At 34.8% G+C, this 20,633-nt stretch overlaps 1 protein-coding gene across 3 annotated transcripts in view; it reads right to left on the bottom strand.

Moving 5' to 3' along the window:
* The window catches only part of Ubr1 (Ubr1 ubiquitin ligase), a 150,873-nt gene that overhangs the window by 66,513 nt on the left and 63,727 nt on the right, over positions 1-20,633 (bottom strand). For all 3 annotated transcript variants that reach the window (XM_090412593.1, XM_090412591.1, XM_090412592.1), the window contains exons 6-7: positions 9,427-11,962; positions 451-671 (exon numbers count right to left, since the gene is read on the bottom strand). In XM_090412593.1, the coding sequence (XP_090268719.1) occupies positions 451-671; positions 9,427-11,962 (2,757 nt within the window). The remainder of the gene's footprint in view (positions 1-450; positions 672-9,426; positions 11,963-20,633) is intronic.

Here is a 20,633-nt window from a genome sequence, read left to right as displayed (position 1 = left end):
GATCTGCCACCAATGTCTTGTCAGGCTTTGTCATATGTGAATTACCAAACACCAAACATTTTGCTGTCATTTCACTCCAAGCTGCATCTACATTCTTTGTATAATGCATATATTCCTTCCAAAAGTCTCAGATTTTCTCACTCTTAGCAACAGCACTTCTTAAATAATATGCTCTTGAAACCCATGAATTAGGGGTGCAAGAGTGAGGTGATATTCAATAAACATATTAATGGAATGGCTATCATTAGGCATATGTTATAAGTTAAGGACTGACTGTGGTGTCAGTGTAATATTGCCATGTAAACACCCTCCTTTATTCCAAGTATTTGCCAAATAACATTTCACTGATGTTTCTGGCAAATACTAGGAATTTCTAAGTTCAAATCAATGGGAATTTAAAACAATTTCCTGTGACAAAAAATGGAACATATAGCTTTAACGGTTTCTTACCTGGCAAAACTGTTTCCTTAGATTTTTGTACCTGGACTTTTTCAACAGCTTTAAGCATTCCTGTTAACCAATGATCAATATCAATCTCAATGACCTTACTTGTATCAGAGACCAGAGTACTTATGGGAGGCACTAGTGGAATGACACTATTACTCAGTCGTTCACATAATGGACAAAGGTACTCATTTTTGTCAACATCAAAACTGAGATGTCTGCTTATCCTGTGAACAGATTATAAAAAAAAATTCAAATATTAGTCTAAGAAACTTTCTATTTCCATAAGCCACCATTAATTTATCAAACATAGTTCTCATGACATGCTCATTAATGAAATACTACTTTTGTATTCAGAAAAGGTAAGCACCTTTTTTTTTTTTTTTAATCCAAATTATGTTTTAACAGCAGTTTTTAATATATATTTTACCAGCCTGGCTGGCCAAGCGACTGGCATACTATCAGCTTTCCAGCCAACAGGCTGTGGGATAAAATCCCACCATGGGAGAAGAATTTCATCACCACCTGTGCGACCTTTGCGTCACTAATGCAGTCAGAAGTGGCTTGAAAATTTTCTATTTTGTCCCTAGTCTGGGTTTTCTGAGTTATATAAGAAAGAGAAATATATATCTTTGCACACTCAAGGCACTAAATTTACTATAGCTTAGCCTTTCATAAGTCATAAAAATATACAAGAATTACACTATTTTATATTTTGTTTCATTATACATTTATATACAAATACTGGGGGGGGGGGGGGGGATACGCTGCCCAACCACCCGTGTTCCAGACTGGTAGGCCAGTTCTCTCTGAATTCTAATGACTCGAAAGGGTCCCCCCCCATTGTCCAGTTCCCCATTCTGATATTTGCCCACATCACTCTACTTGAAATTGCCTACCATTCAAGAAGAATAGCCTCGCATTTAGTGTTGAATACTATGGCTACTCCTTTTCCTTGATTGTCATTGCCTGAATATAACATTTTGTATTTATTGCTCAGAAAGAGCTCACCAGTTTTGGTTTTTTTTATTTCAGTCAACCCTATTATGTCGATCTGGTACTTATCTACAGTAATAGTTAAATCAAGATGATGTGGGAAGCTTGCAGGACAATTTAAATAGGCTGTTGTCAGTATGGGAAAAAATAATTGTATGAGTTTAATGTAGAGAAATTTAAAGTTATGCATTTTGGGAAAAACAGATTACAAGCTGTGTTATACTGATGACACTGTATTCCAGGAAAGATGAAGCTAGAGAATTAGGGTTGATGGTAGAGAGTTAAAGTTTACAGAACATATTGCTATCGAACACATTAACAAGTAGAGATAAGTTGTTGTTCCTCTTTATACACTCACATCTTGCTCATGTCTGGTCCGCTGCGAATGAGGAAGCGGTGGAGAGGATTCACAGGAGAGTTACCAAAATCGTAAGTGGTCTGTGATATATTCCCTATGAGGATAGATTGAGGGTGTGTGGATTACAGAAGTTGGTTCATAGGAGAAGAAGAGCAGATGTGATAGAAACATTTCAGTTGCTTAGAGGGTTTTATGAGATAGATGCAGAGAAATGTTTCAGCACTTGGCTAAAGGGACCAGAACAAGGGGTCATCCCTTGAAGTTGAATAAAGATGTGGTTAGTAAGGGTATGAGGAATAGATTTTTGCTTGGAGAGGTGAATGAGTGGAATGGGTTGTCAGAGTTCAGTTGTGAGCGCTTTGTCTGTTAATGGGTTCAAGGAGAGGTATGTTAGACTGTGCGGATAGATTGGGCTCCCACAATGAGTCTTTGGACTTCATAGAGGTGCCCATATCATCATCAAATTCCTTTTATATGATATGATAGTACTACATGAAAAAAAAATTACTTCATTACTAACTTCCTATCTACAATTTTTCTCCAAATCAGTCTGTTTCTTGTCAAGACTCCAATATTATCAGATCTTATATTTCTATTGTCTAAGGCACTTTGTACCGTATCAATCCACCTATATCTTGTTCTTCCTCTGGGTCATTTTCCTGCCAACCTAGCAGAGAACACTTGTTTTGCTAATCTTTCTTCGCCCATTCTGTTTAAGTGACCATACCACCTGAAATTAGCTCTGCTAACGCATTCCTGGATGCTGACAATGTCAAGTTCTTTCCTAATATCCTCCTTTTTAATATGATATTGCCATTGATGCCATCTGTTCACACCTCTAATCTTTCTCAGGACTCTCATATCTGCGGTCTCTAGTCTTTGGTCAAGTGTTTTACTTCTGACCCAGCTCTCAGATCCATAAGTTAAAACTGGTTTGAACACTGTCTTGTATACAGCTAATTTAGTGTTCCGACAAATTCTCTCTTATTCCATATGAATTTATTCAATTGACTTCCTACCACACCAGCTTTGTTGATTCTGTTGTCTATTTCTATATTGAATTTACCATCTTCACTAAAAATCGTGCCTAAGAAGCTGAAATGTTTTACTTCTTCCACAGGTTCTCCATTCACAACACAGTTGACATTTTCAATGATTCTGTCTATTTTCATTGTCTTTGTCTTTTTATTGCTGACCTTCATACCATATCTATTACAACAGTTATTCAATTTAGTCAGAGAATCCTGCAGACTTGTAGCGGATTTATTTAGAAGTATAACATCATCTTCATAAAGCAAAGAGCTGACATTAACATCTCCAAGGTGCCCATATTATAATAATAATAGGCCAAAAAAAACCACTGGAAGTTTTTCGGTATGTGACTAGCAGAAGGAAGAGTGATTATGGCAAGATGAAGTTAATGGATTAAATTGGTAGATTGGCAGCTGCTACAGATGCCAGTCAAGGTATTCAATGAGCAGTTCATACAGGGTGTTTCATCCTTTGTGTGAAATCCGAAGTGCAAGTGTAGGGAATGAAATGAAAGAAGACTTAATGGTGAGTGAGCAATTAGTATACGAGGTTTTAAGCAAGCTAGATGGCAATAAGGCAATAGGACTTGATCACCACGTCTTAAGGGAATGTTTCAAAGAGTTAGCGTCAGTCTTGGCTTGCTTGTTTAACAGGAGTCCCACAAGGAGTGGAAGGAAGGTAAAATTGTTTCACTTCACAAAGGTGGTGATAAGGCTAAAGTTACAAATTATAGATCGATCTGAATATCTGGAGTTGCAGTTAAGGTATTGGAGAGGTTGGATAGGGCTAGGATATAAAAGTGGGTTAATAACAGTGGTGTTATTTTCACTTATCAGTATGGGTTTGTTAAGGGGGGGGGGGTCATGTTTTACCAACTTGCTTATGTGCTATAACAAGGTGATAAATGTATTGGACAAGGGAGATGACATATACAGTTGCATACTTCAATTTTGCATAGGCTTTTGATAGATTGCCACACTTTTTAGTAACTAAACTGGAGCAGATGGGATTGAATAATAGATCGGTAAATTGGATAGGCAACTGTCTCTCAGATAGGTAGCAGCAAATTGCATACAAGGGTGCAGTATCCCAGAAGAGGAAAGTCAGTAGCAGTGTTCCACAGGACCACATATTTAATTTGTATGTTAATGACACTCGAATGGGTTTAACTGGTGATATAGAACTGTTTGCAGATGATGAAAAACTGGAGAGAGAGAGAGAGAGTGATGAAGAATCAAAATGTTGTGGCCTTACAGGAAGACTTGAATGGACAGCATGTGTGAGCAACAGCATGGAACTATTGCAAAGTGCAAAGTTCTGAAATAAGACAAGAATGGGATGCAAAGTATATACTTGTGAGGAAATTTTGGAGGAAGTTGAGGAGAGAGGAGACCTTAAAGTAGTGGTGGACAAGGATCTGAAGTTCAGAGTTCAAACAAGTTACAGAGGACATCAACATCCAGAAATAAATATGTTCTGGTTCTATTTTGTAAGGCCTAGATCAAGCCTCATACAGATTATTGTGCACAGATTTGGTCTCCTGGTTTTAAAAGTGATAAGGATATATTGGAAAGGGGCCAGAGAAGACTAAGGTGGTAACTTGTTTTTGAGATGTGAGATATGAAGACAGATTGCGAGAATGCAGTCTGCAAAGCCTTGTGAATAGAAGGAAGAGAGGGGGGATATGATTGAGACATTTAAGTTGGCAAAGGGTTATTATTGGGTTAATGTGAAGAAATGTTACATAGAATTAGAAATGGGGTAGAACAAGGAGACATCACTGGAAGGTGTATAAGAAGAATATGAGCAGGAGGTATAAGGAGCAGGTTCTTTACATGGAGAGTGGTTGCTGAGTGAAATGAATTGCCTGACATCATGGTAAATGCAGATACATTGGATGTAAAGCACAGCTTTGATGGGTTTTTGTGCATTATTTGTGCATAACAGTGTGTACCTCCCATTTTTTTTTTTATTTTATTTTATTTTATTTATTTATTTATTTATTATTTTTTTTTTTTTTTTAACTCCATAGAGGTCTAGTGCTGTTAATGATAATAATGTTTGACAAATTAATAACAAGATAACAACAATGCAAAGGGTGAATAATATATTTAATTATTATCGTATATTTCAACCTGAAAATTACAGGTTATTTAAAATTACTATTTAAATAAATCCATTGTTCATGTTCTAATCTCCGTTCAAAATGCTTGATGCCACTGATGATGGCCTGTACTTTTCAGGTTGAAGTATGTGGTTATTAAATATATTAATCATTCTTTTCCTTGTGTTATGGTGTTAATTTGTGAAAAGATTATATAGTGATATCTTCATGCCCGTTCAAAGTTGCTTTCTTTCTTTTTTTTTTTTTTTAATAATTATTCCACACACACACACACACACACACACACACACACACACACACACACACACACACACACACACACACAAGATAGAACAACCTACAGTACATCGGTGCCAAGTGCAAGCTGAAAGTGAGAATTAAGAAAAAAAATCAATATTGACATTTTTCTTGAAGAGAGTTGGAGATTGTAGTTGTTGAGAAACCTCATGAAGAAGTCTGTTCCAGAGGACAGAGCTAGATGGAATAAATAAGAGAAGCTGATTCAATGTGTTTGCAGTTCTATTGAATAGGGATGTTGGGCAGCTACTGCTCTTGCTTTAACAGGCCTGACAGAAAGCACAGGAATGATGGCTGCTAGTATCCTAGAGCAGTGACTATGGAAGTACCCCCGCAAAAAAGAAACAGAGCTAAGACAGTGCATCTGTGAGATAAAGGTTGAAGTTAGTCTGTGAGATGGGGAGGGATCGTCTATAAACCACACTGTATAAACCCATCTATCTATAATATCCATCATCTATAAACTCAACATTGAGAAATTTTAGGGAAGTATTAGGTGCACCATACCAAACATGTGACGAGTGTCCTAGGATGAGCAAATTTAGGATTTGTATAGTGCAAGTAGCTGGATGGGTTAAAAATAGCATCTTGAGTAGAAGAGAATGCCTCGATTCTTAGAGATGAAGGAAGCTAGCAATGTGATGTGTTTACATCAAGAGATAATGGATGTAAATGTCAGTCCAAGGAGAGATATGACCCTATCTGAGACTTGTACATTACTGAAGGTAAGGAATGTCATCTCAGATGCCCTTTTTTGTGGATCAAGGCAAGAGTGCATTTTGATGACACTGAAGATGAAGTTTTCCTTACCCAACCATAGGATAGTATGAGATCAGTGTTTAAGGTATTGGTTGTAAATGATCTTGATGCTTGCGATGTCTCAGAACTACATGGTTTATCAAAAGAGTAAAATGAATAAAATGGACTATCACTGGCAAAGTAGTGGATAGGATTAGTGATGATTAACAGCAGGTTGGTTATGTACAGGAGAAAGAGGTAGGTGATAGAACAGAGCCAAACACTGTTTTACCACATTGAAAAACTCTTGCACTAATGACAAATGTTGGAAGAGAGAGATGCCATCCACCATGACACGTAGGGAATGAACAGATAGATATAATTATCTAATATGTATGAAAACAAGAACTAAACAGTGAAGATTCAGTGGCAAAACCCGTTGGAAATTTCACTGATTCAACCAAGGAAGATGTTATGAAGTTGTATGCAAGGATAGAAAAATCCAAACTTCATGGCTAATTCAAGAAGATAGTCCTGAAAAAAAGAAGATAGTCCTGAAAAAAATAAGTATGAAAGTTCCTAACAAGTATGTCAGTCAGTTAAAATAAATCAGAAAATTTTAAAAAAGCTAAACTATGTGCAAAAGTAGCTATACAAGTGAGAAGACTTCAATAAGAATACAGAAGATAAATATTATGAAGGTGGCAAATGTTCTGGAGGCTATTGATACAAGCTTAGAAATAAAGAAAAGAATACTGCAAAAGAACTTTGATATTCTGATATTTTCAAGGATATTGATATATGCACAGTTGCAGAAAATATTCAAGTGGAATGCAATCAGGAGTACATATTAATACCTGAGGTAGAAAAGTCATCAAAGACCAGTACCGAAGAAAGGCAGCTGAAGTACATAATAATCTACCAGAACTACTCAAATACAGATATATAAGTTTTACAATGACTACACTGTAAAATTTGCAAAGCCAGACCAAGGGATCAGTTCCACATGACCGGAGTAGAGCTCTCATAGCACCCATCTTAGAAAAGCAAAATAAATCTGAATATGAAAATTAAAGGAATATCCCTTCTCAGTGTTTTTAGGTAAACATATATGAGAAGAGGCTATGTGAAACAGTGAAGGAGAAACTCAAGGACATGCAGTTTCAGGACTTATACTGGATTTATTAGGAGGAGAACAATGGCAGAATCATTAAAAAATAAGATACAGTCAAACTCAATGAAGCAAAACAACCTACAAAAAGTTATAATGGACAGACTATGCTATACTAAAACACACATTCATCACAGTCTGTCCACTATAACTATTCCTGTGATTCATACAAGTTTTCTGCTATAGTGAAAGTCAACTGTATTAGAAAGGAACTGGACATCAGCATTTAAGAATGTATGAACAGAGCTAAAATGTATGACTACATAAACAGATTAGAAAATTTGTTTAATCTGAAATTGCTGATAGGAAACTATTAAATGATGTAAACTTAATGTAATACTATCCCAGTATCCTTTATATCCCTTGAGGACATATATCAAAAAATTGTTAATACAAAATGTAATAAGTTCACATGTTCAAAATTTAAACAGAAAAATCAACTAGCTAAAAGCTTAAAGTTAACTATTTAAAGTTTCAAAGGGTTTAGACATATTTAAATTATACATATTTGGTCGTTTTATAATAGAAATACAATTTTATTAATACAGACCAGTTTACAATAAAACTTATATTAAAACCTACCAGTTTCGCCAGCAAACTGTCTGGCATTTTCCAAGGCGTTTACAGAGATATGAAAACTAGTAAATGCAAATTGAAAGGAACATAAATAATGTTGTAAACCAACTAGTAGCTAAGGTTACACGTTCGTGTGACAGAGAGGACTTATTGTTCTTATTCATTATCACGCATGCATGTTTGTTGTAAACGTGTAATGTGATTACTGGCTAGCTGTAGTTCAGATTGATTGAGAGAGAGGATCAGATTTTTCCATGACCTGTTTAGAATTACACCCTGACATCTGTTGAGGTTTCCGCCGGTTATAGACACTATTGTGGCTTCCTTAAATAAACAATGCCTATAGTCGTCATCGAGATATGGCATGGAGCTGTTTTGCCAATCTATCGTGTGGTTAGACGTACGGAAATGATGTGCTAAGCCGGAAGAGATGCTTCTTGTGAATGGTTTGAAGTATAATGAAGATATCTTCCAGTATCTGTGGGCTTTCTGTAAATGGACAAATTATCCATTTTCAGAAAGCCCACAGATACTGGACGATATCTTCGTTATACTTCAAACCATCATTTGTAAATGGACAAATTATCCATTTACAGAAAGCCCACAGATACTGGAAGATATCTTCATTATACTTCAAACCATCACAAGACACACAAACTGAGCATTATCCACGTGTTGAAACATAGAGCCAAAAAGTTTATATCAGAAGAGGAGGATACACAGACTGAACTCTCACTAATAGCCAACACATTATCACAAAATGGATATCCTCAAAACATCATCAAAAAATATCTATACAATGACAACCACAGACAAGAAGAATCCCACTGTCAGCACATTTCTACTGTAGTGATACCTTTCATCAAGTCAATTTCTTATCAAATATATAAATAGTAAGAATACTAAGAGCCCACAACATCAGAGTGGTCTTCAAACCAACCACCAACATCAGACAAGTTTTAGGATCCCCAAAAGATAAAGTGCTGTTTTACAAATACCCAGGAGTATATTACATTCCCTGTTCCTGTGGTCTTGCCAACATCGGACAAACTTCGCAAAGTTTAGAAATTAGACAAAAAGAACATGTTGGTGATGTAAACCACAACAGAAGCATCTCTTCCGGCTTAGCACATCATTTCTGTACATCTAACCACACAATAGATTGGCAAAACAGCTCCATGCCATATCTCGATGACGATTATAGGCATTGTTTATTTAAGGAAGCCACAATAGTGTCTATAACCGGCGGAAACTTCAACAGATATCAGAGTGTAATTCTAAACAAGTCATGGAAAAACCTGATCCTCTCTCTCAATCAATCTGAACTACAGCTAGCCAGTAATCACATTACACGTTTACAACAAACATGCATGCGTGATAATGAATAAGAACAATAAGTCCTCTCTGTCACACGAATGTGTAACCTTAGCTACTAGTTGGTTTACAACGTTTTTTATGTTCCTTTCAATTTGCATTTACTAGTTTTCATATCTCTGTAAACGCCTTGAAAAAGCCAGACAGTTTGCTGGCGAAACTGGTAGGTTTTAATATAAGTTTTATTGTAAACTGGTCTGTATTAATAAAATTGTATTTCTGGTTTAGACATATCTTAAAGATTAGTTAATATACTGTAATTTAAATATATAAATAGAAAAAATAATTTTAATTAGATAAGAGTAAATAACTCACCGAAGTGGTCGACGGCGCTCTTTTGCCAAAACAGAGTCAAAAAATTTTTGCCAACAGTCACTATGCATAACATGCCCACAGGTACTTGTATGTGGGCCAGAAAAGAGGTCAGATGGTAACAGCATTGGATCGTAATTTTCTGGATCCGACAAAAGATGTTTTCGATTTTTTGATAATACTGTAGACCTCTGAACAAAGGCTGCTAAAACCAATGCACGACCCGAACTTGACACTTCCTGATCCTCCCTACAAAGAATGCAAGTGTAGACTTTGTTGCTTGTTGTTTTTCCATGCTGCTGGCTTCCAACTGCAACAGGATCTGAATGAGATAATTCAGCAGATAAATCTTGTTGAGAACCTGATCTGTTAGATGACTCTTCTAATTCGACTTCCATGAATAATTCTGCATTTTCACGTATGAAGCTTTTCTGCATTGCTGTCATCTGTGCCATAATGCGAGCTTTTCTAGCTGCTGCTTGTTCTGCATTTTTGTTCTTTTCCTTCTTTGATGATTCTACATCTTGATTATCTATACTGCTCACATCAAGCCCTACATCTTCAGTATTTCCTCTTGTTTTCAGATTCTGAACAGTCTTAAATTTCTTCAAAATCCATTTTATAAGATCTTTTTGAGATTCAACACGTGCTGAATTTAAACATTCTTCTAAAAGTGAAATGATATCTTTTCTCCTTGCTTTGTCACTAAAACTAAAAAATGAATTTTCGCATCCATTTTCCAAGCTTCGGTGTTCTTCATTAAGAGCTACTCCCATTAAATGAAGAATTTTTTCAAACTGTGTTTCTGAAAATGCTGTTGACTGCAAATTCAGAGTTCTTTGTAATACAAGTTTCATAACATGCAACATCACATCACACTGTAATATATTAATAACCATTGAAAAAGTTGGACAAAACTCTGGAGGTAATGGAGGAGGGCAGCACTGATCTTCTCCAGCTTGTTTTTTTCTCTTCAATTGTGCTTCCTCTGCTTTTGATTGTTCTTCTCTTGTATAATGGTAAAAAAATGGGTTAAACTCTTTATAATATTCTTGCTTTAATTCATACTTTCCTGTACCTGGTCCCTGAGGTTTTTTGAAATATGCAACTTCATTTATGGCTTCTTCCATTCCAGTTTCAGAATTCGGATCCTTTGGTAGCAATTTAAAGAGCTGACTATGAGTTGTTGGTTCAATACATAAAAGCTGAATTATTTCTTTCTTGATCTTATCACTTTCTGTCACATTCCCAATGCCTACTACATAACGCTCTGATACTATAGTTAAAATTAACCCTAAAAATTCTTCTGCCACTGTAACAGTTTGTCTTGTGTGATCATCTTCAGGTTTGCGAGAGGTCCCATCATACTGTTCTCGAGCCCATATCAAAAGTCCATATTTATTGAGAAGGTGTATAAGATACTCGTTACTTTCTATCATTGCTGCTGCAATCTGAAGCATTATAATATCTCTATCAAACATTTCATCTCGTAAACGTACGTTATGGAAAAAATAAACTTGATTCAGTAAAGAATATCCATTTCTTCTCCACATTCCACTTCGAAACTGTGCTACCATTACAAGTGTTCTTAAAGGAAGTTCCATTAACTGCTCTGGACTAGGTTTATTTTGAATGAAAAATTCAGGAGAATCATAAGTAAGACCAAATTTTTCTAAGTGTAACAGTAAACCAGCTAAAAATCGTGAAAGAGGAAGATGAACTGTAACTGGCATGGATGATACATCATAATCAATGCATGAGGCTGAGTGGTCAGCTAATTCTCTCCCAACACAAACCATTTTACCTTGTAGTGTTTCAAGATTTCTAAGTGCTGCCCGAAGTGCTTTAATAAAAACAACTCTGTCTGAACCACACCATTCAAGAACCAAAGTAATTACAGAAGCAAGCTTGAGCTGTAAGTTTATGCCACTTTCCCATTCTGCTTCAAATTCTACATGCTGTCCAACTTGTCGTACAACAGAATCCATGCCCTGCATCCAGTTTAAAAGAGTAAGTAAGGAGGTGATTCCATGTTGAAAGTTTTTTCGCATTATATCAGTCCAGTCTTGAGGTTTGACAGTCAAAAGATATTTTAAGTCATATAAAACATACTGTGCTCTACGAAAGTTAACATGCAGCTGATTACGTTCAAATGCTAACTTTCCATCTTCATTTCTATTTCGATCACATTCAGTTAAAAATGTCCTCAGAAGCACAGATATTGCATTTTCTTCCATTATTAATGCATGAGCTAAAGTAGGAACAGTAAATATTTGAACAGATAGTGAAGTAACTGAAACTGAATGTTCATGATCATCAGCAATAAAGTCTTTTAATAAAATTGGATAATTTTTTGTAAATACTTTAGCAAATGTTTTTTTGCATTGTTGATCCATTAGCATTCCAGAAATGAACAGTTGATGCCACTGATTTCTAGCACTCTTCCAAAGCTGGGTATCAGAGAGCATAACACTTTCAACAAGAGGACAGTCTGAATATACGTGTTCCATCATCACAGCACTAAATATTAATCTAAACCCTGAAAAAAAAAAAAAAAAAAAAAAAGAAATGAAATGCTAATATTAAGAACACAAAATCATATTTTAAAATGATTTAACATAAGCACAGTACAATACTCCAAAATAAAAACAGCCCTATACCATATATTAAAAACAACCCAAAGATAAAGAGTACAAAAACATTAAATGTGTTTTAGTATTTATGGTGCTCAAATATTAACCCACACCCCCAACATAAGATGCAATTATGATCAGGCAAATAAGGCAATAAAATTTTGGAAAGACAGTCGGGAAAAAAAAAAAAAAGATTCTGTGGAAATGCTAAGCCAGTGCTTTCCAACTTTCAGTAGCCACATACCCCTTTTAAAATTTTAGTAACACTGTATTTGCTGTCAGGCAAAGGCAAATTTATATTTCATTTAAACATGTATAACTATAAAAGAATTTTCAAACCCTTGCATTATAATTTATAATTTTTTTTTTTAAATTAAATACATTTTTAGTTACATGAATCCAATATATAAACATCAGCACATTAAAAATAAAAATTATGAAATTTAAATTTTTAGTAATAATAGTTCTAAAAAATTATGAGACAAACGAAACTGTCTGCTGGAAGAAAGTTTCATGAAATCTGGTTCTCTCTCTCGATGCATACACACACATATAGAAGAGTTTTTTTTAATCCCATAGGGCAGTGGTTTGCACTATGGGATTAAAAAAAACTATTATTGCATCACTGAAAATGATGCAATAATGGTCAGGCAACTAAGGCAATAAAATTTGATTTCATCATTAGTTATAGTATACCAATGGGAAAATAAATAAACACACACACAATATTTTGTATTCATAAATTACATATATTGATAAACACAAAGAGTGACAAACTATTTAACAAATCTTATAAAATTATAAACATTTTACTGGGTAATCAGTGAGTTCATTGATGGTTGGGGTTAACTTGCTAAGGTAGAGTCGCAAGTGATTATCAACATTCAGCCTGTTCCTATATTTATTTTTAAAAGCAGTTAAAGATGAAAATCCAATTTCACATAAACTACTGATGAAAGGTAACAAATATTTGACTGCAATTTTTGACAAAGTCGGATTATTTCTTCTCCATTCCAATCGAAAAACTAATCAATGGCTTTTTGGAATGAATGCTTTTTAAACTATTGTCACAAGATATCTCAATCAACTCTTCTTTACTGGATGATGGAGGCTTACATTTTTCCAAATCAAACGTGAAGGGGGGGAGGGGTCTCAAATCCATTCTTGTGTTTCATCAGAAGGGTGGAAAATACTACCTTATAAGAATTTTAAGAGTGCTTAAGTGAATGATTATTTGTTATCTGATTGATGTCTTCAAAATCTGCAATCATTTGCTCATTTTCTTTAAGAAATGCAACTAGTCACTGAAATTGGTCACAGCTGTTCTTTTTAATTCCATTTTTCCAGAGATAAAATTTTTTTACCATGGTCTGCTTTCTTCTCAACATAGATAACATCAATGTTGTCTCCTTGCAACAATAAGTTCCAAATATTCTTTTTTTTTTAAAAAAAAAATATCAGCTAAATATGCTAACCGTAGAAGCCATTTTAAGTCTTGTAGTCTCCAAGAAAGGTCGAAACTCATGGTCCATGAAAAAAAGGCATACTTCATTGTGGATTTCAAATAAATAGCAAAGAACATTCGCTCATGACAACCAATGTACTTTTGTGTGAAGCAGCAATCTCTTATGCAGGCTACCCATTTCTTCACAGATAACAGAAAAAAGTCGAGACTTCAATGATCTATGTTTCAAGGAACTTTAAAAATACGTTCATTTAACTTCACAGTAAACTGAAGACTAAAAATAACTTTAAGCACCGCAAATGAAATAAATCACAACAAATACATAGAGCAGTAAGAAGGCACATTCACTCACTTAGAATGGATGTTTTGACTGAGCAATCAGCTGTTCAGGTAGGGAAGGAGGATTGACAAATGTGTATAGGCATGAACTACAGCGCCGTGCATCGTCACTCAGTTCTCAGAAATTAAGTAGTATCAGTGTTGCCAACTTAGCGACTTTTGAGCTCTCGAGGTGCACCCCCCAAAACTTTTATCACGTAACCCCAAGGGGCATGCATACCACACGTTGAGAACCCCTACCATAGGGAGATGACAGCCAATGGTTATATATATAATATATATATTATTTTTAGCTATAGATAGGTCTATATTTCAAGAAGAGAGGTGGGTTTATTGAAGTTCCCAGGTGCAAAAAATTCAGTAGGTGTACCCATGAGTGGGGAAACAATTGCTGAGGCCCATTACAATTAAAGATATGAATGATTCCAAAAGTGATCAGAAAGTTCTAACAGCATGGTTCAAATTATTTAAATTTAAACTTTTAATGCAAACAGTTCGAATCTTGTGGTTGGAACACTACAATGTTGATAATTAGATGTGATCCTAACATAGGTTTCCCATAATGTTTTACTAAAATCTGGGACATTCTGAAATTTTTACTGAAAGCACCTGGGACATTTTGTAAAAAAAACGGGATGTTAAAAATTAAGAAAACCAAATAAAACTATTATATATGTTGCACTTTAAATTAAATACTGCTATAAACATACATTAACATTAAATCCACTTTAAAAAAGAATTATTAATCACAAACATATTTCATTTGAAAAATATTTATCAGATTTATGGACATGTTCAAGAATTTTTTTCTTCTTTTGATATTTGATCATAGAACTCAGCACAAGAGAAATTCTTAAAATATGTCTTTACAATGAATAAAGCTTTTAGTCTCAATTTTAAGTCTGTTTTTTCATCTGTCCAGAGCGCATTTATTAATGAAAAAACACATTCAACAGCTGCATTAGTTCCTGGCAGTGCTAAACAAAAACTAACTAGGCATTTAATACTCCCAGAATTTATACCCTGCTTTGTAAAATGAGCAAACATTTCACACCATTTATCACTGACACTTTGATCCTTCTGTTCACTCCACACTTCAAATTTGCTTTCACAATATTTTTTCACACACACAAACTCATCAAATAAGTCCTCTTCATTCACAGTAAAACTTGGTGACACTGTCTGCATGAATATGTAGCTTTCTTGTATGTTCTTCCAAGTCACAGGATCTTTTCCCTTCAAATTAATCCAATCCATAAACTGAAGAGGTGTGAGAAATGGTGTACACCACTTCTGAATATATTCAATACAGGTGCAGTAGAAATCTACTGCATAGCTTTCAAACTGTTATGTGATTTCTTTCTATAATTTTTCATTGGAAAATTGGATGCAGTTGCCACGTTATAGGTTACAGGTTATAGGCATTAGTGAGACTTGGCTAACGGCAGATGATGTAGTTAAAGGGATTGAATGTGAAGGGTTTAGTATTTTCAGAAAAGATAGGATGAAGGAGGAGTACTACTGATGATAGCAGATGAATTGCAGCCAAAAAGAATAGGAGACGGGAAGGAGGGTAGCTGTTCATTTGAAGCAATCTGGTGCGCGATTAAGTCCAGTAAGACAAAATATACAGTTGGTTGTTGCTATAGGCCAGGGAGTTACACAGATAATCTGGAAGACATGAATTGCAAATTAATACTATAAGTACAGGTCATGTGATTATTATAGGGGACTTCAACTATGGAGATATAGACTGGAAGGAAGAAAGATCACATAGCAGGAAGGAAATAGAATTTATACACCTGTTAAGAGATAATTACTTAAGGTAGCATGAGATGGAGGAGACTAGTAGTGGGAGGGTATTAGACCCGGTCACAGGATCAGAAGATCTATCCAAAACCAAGGTGACCATATTTGCTCTGATTGGTGAAAGTGACTATGCAGTCTTGACTTGGGAGATTGTTAAACATGAGGAACATTCTGTCAAGAAGGGACATATGTGGAAGTACAAGGTATGTGATTATGACAAGCTTAGGAAGAAGCTTAAATCTCTGCCATGGCATAAAACACTGCAGAGTAAGGATGTTATTTCTTAATCATTAAGAATAGTGCATGGGATATAGTTAAGGGTCATCGAAAAGGAACAATATTAAATTGTATACCTAAGGTAAGGAGGGTTAATCAGATAGGAGCTAGATGGATGAGTAATATCATTAAGCATGAGCTGCAGAAGAAGAAAATGCTGTGGAGGGTATATAAAGAGAAAGGTGACCAGCATGGCAAGGAAGGGCAAATCAGATTATGAGAAGAATCTAGGATCAGACACAAGTAAATCCCAAAGAGTTCTTTCGTTACGTGGCAAGTAAGAGGAAGAATGACTGTGGAAGATTAACTTTAACAAGTGATTGTCACAAGGAGACAGAAGCAGATAAAATAGTTGAGTTACTGAGTGACCACTTTAGAAAGGTACATCATCCTAGTGAGGTTACTGCTTTAACCTATGTGGCAGACACTGTGTGAACAGAGATGGATGAATTTGATGTTCTTAGGATATTGCCAAATCTCAATATAAATAAAGCTGTGGGATTAGATGACATATCAGCTATGGTTTTGCAAGAATGTGCAAGGGAACTGGCAATGCCTTTGACTAGGCTTTAAGTCTCAGCTCTAGCAGAGTTCCAAGAGAGTAAATAACATACTGTATGAGGATCAACAAGGCTTTGTGAAAGGTCAATCATGCCTTAGTAATTTACTAACTTTTAATAATAGAATAACAGCTGAGTTAGATAAAGGAAATGGTTGCACAATGATTTTGCAAAGGAATATGACAGAATATCACATGAAACTGTTACGCATTTAGAACAAATTGGGATGGATATGACACTGTTAAATGGATAAGAAGGTGGCTGTTGGACATATATCAAAAAGTGATATATGGAGGAGAAGAATTGAGGCAAAAACAGGTGACTAATGGTGTACCACATGTTTAATTTGTAAATAAATGATATAGGACAATGGTGTTCAACCTTTTTTACTACGCGAGCTATTTTTCTATAAAAAGTTATTCGGCGATCTACTCTCTTATATAGATCACGTTCCCCCAACCTGATATCTGATTACACACAAATAAACAACTAAAAAAAAAATACACAACTAAAAACTTTGTATTTAAAAATTTATTTATCACTTTTAATTATCTTAATACAACAAAAAAAAAAAAAAAATATACTGGAATAAAATATTTATTTCTCTATTTTGGAAAACCAAAGTTAGAAAAAACAACAGATTGATTACAAACTCACAAGTTACAGGAAATGCTGGTTGATTAAAATAAAAAAAGTTAATGTGAAATTTGGCATTGTTTGGACCTCGCAATATTTTCATAGTCAGGTTGATATGAAGAAGTGGCCAATCGCAGACAATCATCCAAATGATCATTTTTAATTTGGTTTCTTAATTGATTTTTTATGACAGTCATATTTGAAAAAGTGGATTCTGACAAGTATGTTGATCCAAAACACGACAGAATTTTTTGCGCAATAGCAGTTAATATTTGGAATTTTTCATGTGCATTCTTATTGATTTTAAATGTAAACTATTCTGAATGTTTATTATCTCAAGTTCTGCTTCAGCTTGGTTTATATCAAACAGCCCACTAATTTTATTTGAAATTTCTGTGATGTTCAAGTTTTCGTGAAATGGATTATTGATAAAAGATACAATAATTTCAGTTTTATTAAAATCTTTAAATCTTGAATTTATTTCTTCCTCAACTAATTCTATTTCACAAATAAATTCTTTTAAATCATAGCGAAGCATTTCTTGATTTTGTTCAAAATATTTTAATAAATATGGGAGATGTCTATATTCGCAGTCATTTATATTTTTCTTTAATAAAAGTAAGTATTGTTGGAAAGTTTTTATTGAACTTAACATGTCAATTAAATTTTTATCTCTACCTTGTAACTCTAAATTTAAATTGCTTAATTTCGTACAGAAATCTACTACTAAAAATGATAAGTGTAACAACCATCTTTTATCACTCAATTGTGGATAAATATCTCCTTCTTCATGAAGAAAAATTTTGATATCGTTAATTTATACAAGAAATCTTTCTAAAAATTGACTTCTGCTGAGCCAGCATACATTATTGAACAACAGAAGTTCCCTATCATCATCATCTGCCTGTAATTTAAATAACCACCGTTGCAGGGCTTTACCTCAAACAGAATTTACAATTTTAAATGTAATATCCAAAACATCTTTGTGTTTAACCTTTTACTACACAGTATTTGTTGGTGAATAATACAGTGGTATGTTAAAAAATCTGGATATTTGTCATTGTTTTTACATAATAAAATGAAGCCTGATTTATTACCTATCATTGCAGGAGCACCATCAGTAGTAGACACAAGTTTAAAAAGCAGAAGTTTTTGTTGTTTCACAAATTCATCCAATGCCGAAAAAATGTCTTCTCTAGTCCTTCCCAATAATGGTATAATTTTCAAAAGTTCTTTGCTTGAATTATCTTGAAATAACATGTGAATAAATACCATTAACTGAGCAATATCAGTGAATTCGTTTGATTCATCAAATTGTAATGAAAACGCAACACACTGGTAAATGTCTGACATTAACCTGGCCTGGAAACTTTTCTCCGGCAATTGGAACTCTTCCTTTCGGCAATTTGAAACCTTGTCTGTGACCTAGTAGTCATCTCTCTCTCTCTAGCGATGCCTTGAACCAAGACGCTCCTTTCTGGAAGCGGGAAACTCCTCTATCAAGCAACGTGGATCTGGGCAGTCTCTCTGACGGTGACTATGGACCAGGCAGCCTCCTCTCTGACAGCAATTCTGGAACTGGGACCCTTCTGCTTACTTCACTCCCTTTTTATTAGGCCTCCTGCAAGACCTCGCATAAAGTTTGGCAACCCCCAAAGAATCGGTATGAGTCTTTCATCTTAAGTTTCAAGTTCAGCACGCCTTTTGTTCTCTTCCGCTTTCTTTTGATTGCAAGTTGCCAGCCATCGGAAAGTTGTTTGAACTCTTTCTGACCAACTTCGGAGATGTTTACACTTAAAGTCTGCAAGCCTTTCTCAAACATACAAGTTTCAATAACAATCTTTCTAATGCCGCCATGTACAGCTTGGTGACAAAAACATTGCCTTTGTTTTTAACACTCTAACATATTCTTATTAAAGCCGTATATACAGTTAGCTTCAAAAGAGTTATTTACAAAAACATCTAATACAAACTATACCGAGACAAACAAAGTTTATTTTTTTACAATATTCACATGGAGCTTAGCCTAAGTAAAAAATCGATGTAATGTGCTTTGGAATATTTAATATTTAAGCTACAATCGAGTTTTTACACTTTGCTTATAATCGTATTCACTCGGCTCGCTGTTTGACTTCCACTGATCCAAATGAATTCATTTATCCGGACTTATAAGAAAATTACTGATTTGACAATTTAGAGGAAAAATAAATAAACAATAAACAACACTTAGAGTGAATTAAAAATAATACAAAATAATGATAAATAAAATATGTTTTCAGTGTTAATTAAATTTGTAAGTAAGGAGGAATACACAAGAGATTGAACCAAAAATCGCCCCGTGGTCGACGGGTTGAACACCCGATATAGGAAATAATCTGAAAGGAAATATTCAGTTGTTTACTTATGCAAAATTAGGTAGAGTAATAGTTGATCAAAGCAATGTGGAGAGGCTTGCAGGATGATTTAAATAGACTGCAGTATGGGCAAAGTTAATTGGTGTAAGTTTAATGTTGAGAAATGTAAAGTTATGCATTTTGGGATAAATAGATTATAAGCTGTGTATCACACAGATAGCACTGTATTCCAGGAAATAGACAAAGCTAAAGATTTAGAGGTGGGGTAGACAGAGAGTTAAAGTTTAGAGGATATATTGCTAACTGTAGCCCTTAGGATTACTTGGCTACTAAAGAACACATTAACAAGTAGAGATAAGGAAGTGCTTATTCCTCTTTATAAGGCCTTGATATGCACACATTTGGATTACTGTGCTCAAGTCGGGTCCCCTGGGTTTCTTGGGAAAGAGGAAGCAGTGGAGAGGATTCAGAGTCAAGTGATCAAGATGGTGAGTGGCCCAAAGAATGTTCCATATGAGGATAGATTGAAGGTGTGTGGATTGTAGAAGTTGGTTGATAAGAGAAAAAGAGTGGATATGATAGAAACATTTAAGTTGCTTAAAGGGTTTTATAGGATAAATGCAGGGGAATGTTTCAGCACTTGCTAAAATGGATGGATCTGGGATTTGGCGTTTAAATGAAATGAATGGTATCTAAAGATATGTCTAATGTTTAGAAATATGCAGCACAGAAAAATATACAGAAAGAAAACCTATAAATAGAACTTATTGGTAGCAAATAATGAACTAAAAGGGTTAACCTGGTTACGCTTGTATGATGAGCAAAAGCGAGCTAAGCATGCTTTAGACAGAGTAATGCATCCATGGCCATGCTATGAGATATGCTGCAGAGACAAGTTTTGTTACATTATGTAGACATGACTAGAGATATACTGTAGTTAACAGTAGGATGGCAAGCTGGGCTGATGGGAAAAAAGCATGTGTGACTGGCAATAAGACAGCAATAGTGAATGATAGTGAAAAAATGATGCAAGATTTGAAAGTTGAGTTGAAGATAAGCAAACAAGAGTAATGAAGTGGATGCAGAGTGAAATGAAGAGAAATGTAGATATGTGTGGAAGAGTGAAGAAGACAAAAAC

The sequence above is a fragment of the Typopeltis vanoorti genome, chromosome 23, assembly GCF_054136105.1.
Source record: "Typopeltis vanoorti isolate ZY-2024b chromosome 23, IOZ_Tvanoo_1.0, whole genome shotgun sequence".
Taxonomy (NCBI): Eukaryota; Metazoa; Arthropoda; class Arachnida; order Uropygi; family Thelyphonidae; genus Typopeltis; species Typopeltis vanoorti.
Note: the sequence above shows the minus strand (reverse complement) of the source record. Positions and strands in the feature narration are given on the sequence as shown.